The sequence below is a fragment of the Halyomorpha halys genome, unplaced genomic scaffold, assembly GCF_000696795.3.
Source record: "Halyomorpha halys isolate HHAL.00 unplaced genomic scaffold, Hhal_1.1 Scaffold433.1, whole genome shotgun sequence".
Classification (NCBI taxonomy): Eukaryota; Metazoa; Arthropoda; class Insecta; order Hemiptera; family Pentatomidae; genus Halyomorpha; species Halyomorpha halys.
The window spans coordinates 985,616-996,970 of NW_027115152.1; the positions used below are offsets into that span (position 1 = coordinate 985,616).

At 27.2% G+C, this 11,355-nt stretch overlaps 2 protein-coding genes across 2 annotated transcripts in view; one reads left to right on the plus strand and one right to left on the minus strand.

Moving 5' to 3' along the window:
* Positions 1–238: 238 nt before the first annotated feature.
* On the plus strand, positions 239–9,579 carry OSCP1 (Organic solute carrier partner 1). Its single transcript, XM_014423590.3, has 6 exons — positions 239–428; positions 2,285–2,604; positions 3,828–3,987; positions 4,058–4,211; positions 6,894–7,079; positions 7,152–9,579. Exons 1-6 carry the CDS (start codon positions 317–319, stop codon positions 7,324–7,326), a joined length of 1,107 nt encoding a protein of 368 aa, XP_014279076.1. The 5' UTR covers positions 239–316; the 3' UTR covers positions 7,327–9,579.
* Positions 9,580–11,214: 1,635 nt separating this feature from the next.
* The window catches only part of LOC106682656 (enoyl-[acyl-carrier-protein] reductase, mitochondrial), an 8,469-nt gene continuing 8,328 nt past the window's right edge, over positions 11,215–11,355 (minus strand). Inside the window, exon 6 of the mRNA XM_014423643.3 lies at positions 11,215–11,336. Coding sequence (XP_014279129.1) covers positions 11,288–11,336 — 49 coding nt within the window. The 3' untranslated portion in view covers positions 11,215–11,287. The remainder of the gene's footprint in view (positions 11,337–11,355) is intronic.

Sequence of the window (11,355 nt, forward strand, 5' to 3'; positions counted from 1 at the left end):
TAATAAAAAACAGACAATGAAGTTCACTCTGAATAATTTTTAATACTAATTGAAAATCATTTAATTTTAATATACTAAGACTTAAAAAAAAAATATTAATACAAAAAATAAATAAATAAACTTATAATTTAAAATATAACAATCTAGATTAAATATGAATAATTGAGATAATTGTTATCATCCTCCAAACAATTGCATATCCCCTTCACATTTGAAATTTAGTGTTGTTCACTTGCTGCTATAGTAACAAATCAATGGTGGCAGGAGTTGTACATGTTTTACAAAAGGGAGCCTCCAGTAAATAGAAGTAGTCAAAATGACCCAATATACTTTGCCTTTTTTATTTCTAAATTTGGGAGGAGAAATGATTTATATACTTGATCAACGCCTGAGGGCACAGAACATTGCAATAGAAAAGTCCAGGAAAGGTAAGTTGTGAAACTGTTATCTTCTCCTTAAAGTTATTTGTAATAAGATTTCTTTTTATGACTTTAGCTATTAATTCATATAAGATAATTAAAAGTAGGAGTAAAAAAAAAGAATCTCATAAAATGTTAGCTGTCATGAAATCATTTTCAGTGTAAAGCACAACGATCCCATACAAATTATTAAAAATATGAAATTTTAGCTATCATTTATTTTTAGCTTAAAACAAAACAATTTCACATCAGTTTTAAAATATCAGACATTTAATAACCTAATTTAAAGTTGCAAATTTATTTAAAAGTATACTAGATTATTATATTTTTTTTTTAATTTATTGAATTAATTCTTTACCATAGGCAAAAATTTTACATACAGTGAAGTGTGCATCAGGGAAATATTGGGAAAGTGGGATATTTAGGGTTAGTGTAACACAATAAAACTATTACATGGGGGTGGGGATTAAATATTTAACATCACACATAAAAGTGTAGACCTGTTACCGGTTTTTCAAATCGTACAAATGCTTTACTGAGTGAATCATTTATTAACATTCAGGCGGAAAGTTATGGAACACAATAAAGAAAATTTATATTAATTCACTAAAAGGAAAAATTTCTATTATTAATTAAATATTAGTTTTGTTCGAATAAGGATTCATTATTATCTGTAATGTTTATTCAACTTTCTAATAGATTATTTTAAAATAAGTAATTATGAAATATTAGGGAGAGAATATATTATTAATTTATTGCTATATATTTTTATTTATTTATGCCTATAATAAGCATACATAAATAATAATGTTTAAAATAACTCTTTTTTATTTTTTGAATAAAAAATATATATCATTACTAGCCAATTGTATTAAATATGACTTTATATAGTTAGTTTGTTTTAAGAATATTATGTTTACTAATTATATTTATTTCATATATTTAAAATTATTTCACTTTTTTTCTTCCTGAACACATGAATCCTCGAAATTGAAAAAATTAACCTGATATGATAATTATTGTAATTATAAAAACCTATTGTATAAAGTTAGGTTAATGCTTTATTTGGTTCATACACGTACCTGTAAATCTGATCAAAAACTTTTAGATCAAATTTCTGAAACAGAATAGTTACTTGGCCTCAGCAAATACTTACTTTTCTTTGTATAAGCTCATATATTTTTATTTTATTATTTTTTATTTATTTTTTTTGTGAGTTCCGTTATTTATTCCTACTAAAGCAGAAAGAGTGGTTTATTAAACAAACAAATATGTTTGTTTTATTATTAATGATTTTATTTTAATAATAAAATAAAATGAATTAAACAAGCCAGCATTATAAATGAATGTAAAATATTGATACAATATTTTAGCTGAATCATATCTCCAGGTTGTTTTAAAATATATAAAAGAGACCAAACAAAACCAATTGAGAGTATAATTAAACATAAAAAATATAATAAACAGTGAGAAATTAGTTTTTAAAAAATTGTTTACTTCTATTTCAACTTTTCTTTGTTTTGGAATGGCTCCCTAACTCACTATTTCTGACATAAGGGATAGTTTTCGTACATGTTACAAATTATTGTAACCAGAGTGAAATGGTCACCACAAAATTAAAGTCAATTGTTGAGGCTAGATTCAAATCTGTGATACTTAGAGTTATTAAGGTGATACCGTAACACAATCAGCCCTCACAGCCTCACTTTTGCTTTTACTTGAAGTAAATAATGTCATGGCATAAGACATGTGGTTTGAGTGTATTGCTGACTAAACTTTCTCTGTGATAACCCCTAAATCTCTCTTATGTTTTGTAGCAAGATATAATTATAGGTACTCAATGTAATATTATTTTATTTTTTAAGTTTTAGATGATCTGGTTAGAATTATGTTCAATCCACGTTTTATGGAAGAACTTTTTAAGCCACAAGAAATATACAATAAGGCAGCTTTGAAGGCACTATTCCACGATCTTGCACATGCTTCGATAATGCGCCTTAATGAGACAAGTATGAACAAACTTTATGATTTGATGACAATGGTATTCAAATGGCAAATATTTTCTTCTTCTCATCCGAGGGAATTGATTCTTATAACACTTAATCATTTGGACTCAATGAGATCATTAGTATCCTGTTCATTGATCTTGAAACAGCTTGATAAAGCTTATTTCATGTTTATTAAGGTATTTATTTTTTATAAAATATCATTTATCATCATTTATAACACATTATTTAGAATGCTTAAGAGCTTGGAAAACAGAAGGTATTTTCATCCTATATACTTATTGTGATAAAATATGAGTAGTTTAGAATCAAAACCTGTTATATCCATTTTTTAAATTTTTACAGCAGAATGAAAATAAGAAAATATTAATTATTCAATGTTTTTCTATTGGAAGGTTAATCTTTTTATGTTGGCAGGGTGGTAATATGGGGAAAGGAGAATTGGATTGTATTAAAATAGGAATTACTAGGGGCCAGTGATGGTGTAAGGGATGAAGAGTTAGAAGTGAGTGTTTTTTAAAGGTTTACTTAAGGATTGTTCGAGAAGAATTGCCCTTTTTTGCTAGATAGAATGAAGTGATGGAAATGGGGAGATTTGACATTCCACACTTAGCCTTGAGTGCTATTTCAAAGTTGTTTAAAGATGGCATAATCTTGCAGAAGTCGAATGCGTCTAAACCTTCTACTAGCTGCATCTCATTGTCTCTTACACTCCTTCAGTGCAGAATTAATTTCTAAATGTGGAATTAATGAATGTGTATGTGTTTAATGAATGTTAAGACCATTTTGGCAAGCAAACTCAACAAAATTCTTAAAAAATAAATCTTAAAAAAACTTTTGGAATGGCTTTCAAAACAACCTATTACATCCAACTCAATTGCAATTTTCTCCTTTTGTAATGTATTGAAATTAAAAAATCACAACTTCAATACCACTCCAAGAATCAAATTGAAGATGCCATTTAAACTGTAGTCTAACTTTTCAAGTTTTTGAAAATTAATATTTTCCTTATAAGTTTTTGTTGTAAAACATAAAAGAAAAAGTGTCATAAAATTTAAATTAATGCATTGAAAATATATGTTTTTATTGTTGGCTTGGGCAATTAGCCTGTATTGTAATAAACTATTTTAGTGAATGTGACAAATCAATTATAAGGTTGTCCCCTTCATAATGGCCTAAGAACAAAAACGTCGGAGAGGTAATAAAATATGTTGAGAGTGTAGGATCAAAAGAATTTGTTTTTATTATAGTTCACCACTCTCAAACAATTAATTAAAATATACTGCATATTTATAATTATTATATTTAAAATATTATGTGATAATTAAAATATATAGTATTATTTTTTTAATAAAACATGTTTTGCATTGACTCAATTTGAATATAAATATTTAACCCACAGACATACGGACAAATGACCTGTGGAGAGCTACAAAGAGTAAGATATTCATTACTGAACTTTTTGCAAGACGTTAGAGTAAGAGTCTCTTTGCTGTTGCGCCAAAGATTACAGAATACTGATGGGAGTTTTGTTATACCGTTGAATCTGCAGCTTTTTCATGGTAATAACTCACTACTTCATAGTGCAAAATAATTGGAGACAAATTAGTACTTTTAAGATAATTCTTTTAGGATGTGAAACCCCTGGTCAAATAAGAGTTTTCTCAAAGGAAGGCATACCGATTGATTTGATCACTTTCAATCCAGGTGGCAAATATGTAGTTGCCGAACATCCAGGTTCAACTGAAATGAGGGGATTGAGGAATACATCTCTCGGAACCAATATGTGAGTATAAACTTTATAAAGACTAAATAAAATATTATGGAAATAAATAAGAGGTCTTTAATGGTTTTATTAATTGTTTTTTCGCACATAAGTACTATTCAATTGAAATCCTAAAAAAATAAAATAAAATAAAAAACTCAACAATTAACAACTAGGATATAACTATAAGCATACATTTAAATACAGATAATGGATAATATATATAAAAAAGTAATACATATTAAAAATATATGCAAAAAATAAATATACAATCTATGCACGCCATCCTTCCTCTCGATGATCCCTATCCTCAACTGTTTCCATGCATGTGATATTGAATGATACTGACCTCGAGTTCCTTCATGAAGTTCCTAGTTGAGCTAGGTATAGTTATATCTACCTAGTTATAGGTATATATCCCTGAACTCTGAACCAGAGGCCTTTCAGGTTGAAGTCTCATTCTCTAAAGCCCTCACGGATGTTGAACATGGGGGTGGTGGACACAAATAAAATGTTTTTACTGTTTTATTAGTTACGGTTAGATAACATAAAACGTTGTTACTGTAGTGAGAACAAACAACACAACACATACAACAAAAGCTTGGCAACTACCAACTGGACAACTAGTTATTTACCATTACAAATGGCTTGTGTGTCAACAAACAATATATTAACAGTTTGTCACAGAGCAACATGTATACAATAAAAAATGAATTTTTACATCTCACTTTAATAACGGAACTTTCCTTAAGGAAAGGGATGCATTTATTGCAAATTTTCTTCTTTTCTCTTTCCACTTTCTTTGGTATCTCTCATGGTGGGATCCAGAATGATTGCTGACTTCCCTGTCTTAAGGAAAAGAGTAATCAGAAAGAGATGCTACAGGGTGCAGTAAAATGAAAAAAAAAATTAAGAAATAGTATTAACTATTTATTAACAACCTACATTTTGATCCACACTGTAAGTATTCATTAGGTCTAAAATAGAAAGATACCGAGCATATGAAGCTAATGTAAGAATATAAAAGTGATATATAAATAGAATAGATATAATGATGGAGATATAAAAAGAAATACATATAACATAAACTAACATAATTAATAAATCAAAAATAGTAAGAAAAATAATGATGAATACCAAAAAGATAAATTAACTGATAAAAAAGAAAATATATTACTAAATAGACCTATTAAAGAACAAAAACTTATATTTTAGATAACTTAAATTATAATTTATGTTAATTGTATAAATAAAAAAAATTGTATCTATTTGAATCTCAAAGACTGTTTATTAATATTTTAAATGTCTCACGTTTCAGCCAACCTGGCCATCCTCAAGGACAATCTTAAATATAAATTCACATATGATTACAATCGCATTGATAAATGAGTGATAATAGTGTAAGATAATTTATGATAAAAAGTTTTAAAACTAAATGAAAAAGTGACAAAAAAAGTTAGATTGACTAAAATTATTAGACCTTGGCAGAATAGCCAGCAAAAATTTTAATAATCACATGTGAATTTACATTTAAGTTCTTGAGATGGACAGCTTAGCCGAAAGTTTGGGCATTTAAAATATTAGTGAAGAGTGTTCACGACTTAAATTAATATTATTTATTTTATGTAAACAATAAAACCAATCTCGAAGAAGTGATAAGATTATATATAAAATTTATGTTAATGTTCTAAAGGCACATTTACTTTATTTTACTTCTTGTTTTTCAACTTATTTAACATTATCTCCATCCATAGGATTATTTATCGTATATTGCTCCCTTCTACATTAAATGTTTATTTACTCTGTAATACTAATTTAGTTATTATTATTATTGTGTGAAGTGGGCCTTTGACCTAAGGTCAGGCATTACTTTACTTTTGATTGGCTGGTTGGATATTGTTGGTATACTGTATTGAAATTAATTGCAATGAAAATAAGGCATAAGATAACAGAAAGAGAATTTATTTACAATCTAGAGGTAGGTTGAACTAGAGAGAAAATGAATGTTAAATATCAAATCTATTGTAACTACAGGGTATGAAGGGTGGCCAAAACAAAGCATTTATGGTTGAGGTGTGTTAATTAATTTCTGATTGGGGGGCTATGAAAACTACAGATTGATGATGATGATGGTGTCAGATATAGAAGGAAGGTGACTTACTCATGCACTCATGCTTCCTTTTTCTTCTCCTCCATATCCCGCCATCTACCCTCTCCTTGATTACCAGAAGGGTTTTTTTTTTTTTTTTTACTTTCACTAGTCTATATATGGGATATAGAGGGCTAAATATTTTAATTGTGAACAATTACAAATTCATGTTTTCAACATAAATATACATTATATATGATCTTTTCACTTTCTTGAGACTAGTTGTAATTGTTTAAATAAATTCAGCCATATTGTGGTCAAATAAATAAAAGCAGTCACAAAAAAGCAAAAAGACTATATATATATTTTTTTGTTTCAATTTATTATAATTAGAAGTTATGTTTTTATTTAATATTATTTCATTTTAATTATTTTTTATTTATTTGTTGATTTTTTGTATTTTTGCTTTCTACTCTAAGGCACTAAAATTCAATTTTTATTTTTTGTATTATTATTCTAAATGCACTTGTCACAGAATAAACACTGAATATTATTACTTTTATTATTATTATCATTACATAGTACAAAGTTATAAAATTTGGTGCTATATATAGTTATAGTGCTTCTCGAACGGAATCAGATAATACATTGGCTGGATATGAGGGCCACGAAAGCTACCGAAAGGAGATAAACTTATTAGTAGCTCAACTGGGAGGAGATAGTACTAAAATCCCAGATGAAACATTTTCGCTACACAATTCATTGTTCAGCACAATCGAAGAAGTTACATCAAATGACGAGTAAGTTAATACTAAAAAATGTAATTATTATACTGAAAAATTTACATTCGCTAATATTATATTTGCTTCTAGTCAACCTGCATTAGTACCAGAAACACCATCCATAGAACCAGCGAAACAAGAGGCAGTAGACACAACAAACGCTCATACAGAAGCTTTGAGCAAAATTTTAGCAGAGATGCAGCCATCAATTCCTAAAGATCAATCAGAATTTGATTTATTAGATCTTATGGATGACCTTAACTAGATTCAATTAGATCTGCTAATAAATGTATGTGATATGTATTTATACATGTTCCTGAAAAAGAAAATGTTTAGGTAGCTGTAAAAAAAAAAAAAAATATCATTCAATATCATATTTAAATATTTTTATCTAGTAAAATAAATTGATTAGATATTTTATATATTTGGCTTAACATGTACTTATTATGAAAAAAGATATCTAATCACAATGAATAACATGATCAGTATACAGGTTAAGGTGCTGCTACACATTTTTCTAACTATGCCAAATTCACGCATGTGCTAATGTTAGGATGGGTTATTTAGATTGGCTGGTACAAGTTAGTGACGATTTGTGAGTAACTTGTCAAGGGTTTTGGGATAGGAATCAAAGGGTGTTTGGACAAGCACTTGTGCTAAATCCACAGGTTTGTGCTCAGTATTGTTTTAGAGCTGCAGACAAATATTTGTTCGCTCGATTTTTAAATAATTTACAAATTTTTCTAACCTTTAGAATTAATAATTAATTCTCGTTTAAGATTGTATATTTTAATATTTTCTCTTGATTGTGTGTCGATACATTCTTACAAGTCTTATCAATTAACATCAGCAGAATTTTTTGATTTAACATAGCAGAAATATACATATAAGCTTGGATAGCTAAATTAACAAGTATCTGAAAAAAGTTACAGAATGAAGGTTGGCTTAGTTTATCTATATATACCATTTCTATGAGTTTTTTATCATCTACCATCTACTTTGCCATTATTTATATTAACTCTCTATTATATAAAATAGTTTTTGTAAGTAACGTAAAAGTAGTTATCACAGTGTAATATTTTATTTTACATATAAGGTGGAATAATAAAAATTTAGTTTAACTGATAAAGAACGCATCATGCAAAAAAAAAAGGACAAATGAAAAAAGTATACGAAAGAAAGAAATTGTTAAAGAAGAGAACTACTGAAAACTTACATCCTTATCCTTAACAGCTAGAAAAAAAACGAAGCAGAGAAAGAAATGAAAACTTAAAACCTGAAGAATTAGAAAAGAAAAGGAAGCACAATATAATGTACAATGAAGATATTAGAACTAAAAGGCTCAAATTAATGTTGGGACTTAAATGAAACAGGATAACAAGTTGAATATTTGGACCATGGTGATTTAAAAAAGAAATGTGACTTTTGTGTTCCTCTGATGTTCGAAGGAGAAAAGTCTAGATCCAAATTTGATTCTATTACAAATTTGTCTATATTGAACATTGTTTTTGAAGAGGTACTAAATTGAAGTACAAATTAAAATGCTGAGATAAAGACTCAAAATTTATTTTTTTTCCTGCTTACACTATATTAAAAAAAAATAATACAATCTAAACTATAGAATTCATATAAATTATAGTTATACATTTTGAGTGACAAGTATTACAATTAAATGGACAGTTGTGTAATTTATAAAACGGGAGTTGGTCCACCGTTAGGTGGAAACGGGGTACCACTAGTTTCAATTTTTTTTTAAAGGGTGTATTATTAAACAAATACTGATAAAAAATTTAATTCATGGATCCAAGCCATGAATAGTGACAGTAATTGCATATTAAAAGTGCAAACCATGTTTAAATAAATTCTGATTTCTAAATGCATAATCTTAAAATAACTTCAAACTTAATGAAATAAAAGAAATTTTATAGAATGCAGTATTCTTGTTATATAATAATTTAATAATAATAGTAACAAATAATTTTTCGAGTTACCCACTTATTCTCTGTGATTAGAAGTACTTTTTCCATATTTAAATTTTAATGAATTGCATTTATTTAATTAATTTTTCATGCTTCTCAATCTAAAACTGAATTTATCTACCATCTATAAAATATCTGATTTTAGATCACCATGATAACAGTTCCTAACAATTTGTGCCTTTGACTATAACCAGTTGGGCAAAAATTAGTTATAGTTGAAAATAATAGCTAAAATTGTCATAGATGTGATATTTATTTATGAATGGTTCATTCATGAATAAGGGTTGTATCCATGGCAATTTTTTTTTTTTTAATACTTTTTATTAATTGATAGATATTACAATCTGCCACACAGTTGTGGGCAATAGGTAATAGTGATGAATGATCTCATACATACTAAAATAAGATAAATAAATGAATGGAAAAAAAAAAAATATATAGTCTCTAGTCACATTTACACTTTAATATACAATATTTACACAATCGACCTGAGGATCCATGAGCCCACTCTATCCCCCACGTGTGAGAGGTAGAGCAAAGCTCAAAAGATCCTAGCGCATCCCTCTCGCCGCATCACTGGTAGTATGGCAATTTTAGCTATTAGTTTCAACTTGAGCAAATTTTTGCCCATCTCTGATCATAACCATAGTTTTGAGAAACAGAGCTTCAAAGTGACAGTTTTCTATTATAAGTTGTCTTTGAATAGAACTATGTCTCACTACTAGTTACCTAATTTTTCAACTAATGGCAATGAAAATTATTTTTCAGCTAAACAGCTTTATTATGAATGATTTGTAAGAGAAAATTTTGTCAATTTTGTTAGTTAGAACCTTTTCAAGTAAGGAAGCGTAATATAGAAAACAAAGCAGTAGATACATGGCTATAAAAATAAATTAAAATATACAAGCCTTTTAACTATATAAAATTTTCAGAATATAAAGTGTATGAAAGAATTCTTAAGTCAATTTAAAAAATAGTATTGATAATATCTGCTATTATGTAGTCGTATTGAAAATTATATTATAAAAATTATTAAATAAGAGAATTAACTTAATTAATATGTAACTTAAAAAATAATTTAACAAGTACAAACACACCAATAAATATTTAGCAAAACAGTAGTATTTTTTTTTTATCCTTATTAATTATTGGTAGTTTACGATGGTAATTCACAGATATGATGAATACAGTGCTAGTAATGGAGAAAGGAATAATAATTATAACCCAGGACAAGAATTAAGTAGAAAATTATGCTAAAACTGGTATCTGAATACATTAACTATAACCACAATAATATTGTAACATATCTGACAACAATAAGTTTACAATTTCTTTTTCTACTTTCACTAGCCAATATATGGGGTATAGAGGATTAAGTATTTTAATTGTGAACAATTTCAAATTCAAGTGTTCATTGTTTAAATAAATTTGGCCAATCCAGTCATCTTCAAGGACAATCTTAAACAAAAATTTACAACTCGCATCAATAATTTAAAAACTTTTTTGCAGGATTTTCCATTTCGCCAATCTGATCAATCTTTTCATGTCACTATAGTTATTTTTTAATTTTACTAAACCTATATGTGGGCCTTTTACTTAACAAGATGACCAACTCTATAAAATCATGTTTAATATTGATTCTATAATAATATACCAATTCAGTAAACTTCTATATTTTCATATTTGGGCCATATTTATGCGATTTTTTTTTTTTAATTTTTAACAAGAAATTATATTAAAAGTACTTTTTTGAAAACATTAAATTTGAGTCAGTCTATCTGTCAACTAAAAGGCCCATTTGAAAAATTATTACAATACGGGAAAGTATTACAATAGTGAATATTATAGAAATAACTGTTTTGAAAAGGATAATTAATTGAGAATTAATTTCAACTCTAAGTAAGACGGTAAATAAAAGTTGAGATGTGCGCACTGCACCAGTTTTTTTTTATCTTTAATTAATGAAACTAAATTTTAAAAGTATCCATAGCTGAACCATTATCTTTGATGAATAACTCTGCTTGTCTAATATGATGTCTTAAATTATAAAAAATCTATTAAGTGTTACATATTCAAATATTCATTAAACAATTGAAATGATAAACGAATTAATATTATATATTTTTAGACTAATTTAAAGGATTTTGTGCAAAGTTAATATTATTAAAAAGATATTTAAGAAAACATCAATATATTCTTCAGATAAGGACTTCAATGTAATTTTCAGTAGAGAAACTAACCAAGAATTCAGTATAATACAGGCATCGGCCGTGTAACATTCCCAAATACAATGTTTCTGAAAGAATAAAATAAAA

Coding starts and splice junctions, on each gene's coding strand:
- OSCP1 (XM_014423590.3), top strand. CDS start 317: ATGACCCAATATACTTTGCCTTTTTTATTTCTAAATTTGGGAGGAGAA. Junction 429..2,284: donor AATAGAAAAGTCCAGGAAAG/GTAAGTTGTGAA, acceptor TTATTTTTTAAG/TTTTAGATGATCTGGTTAGA. Junction 3,988..4,057: donor GAATCTGCAGCTTTTTCATG/GTAATAACTCAC, acceptor TAATTCTTTTAG/GATGTGAAACCCCTGGTCAA.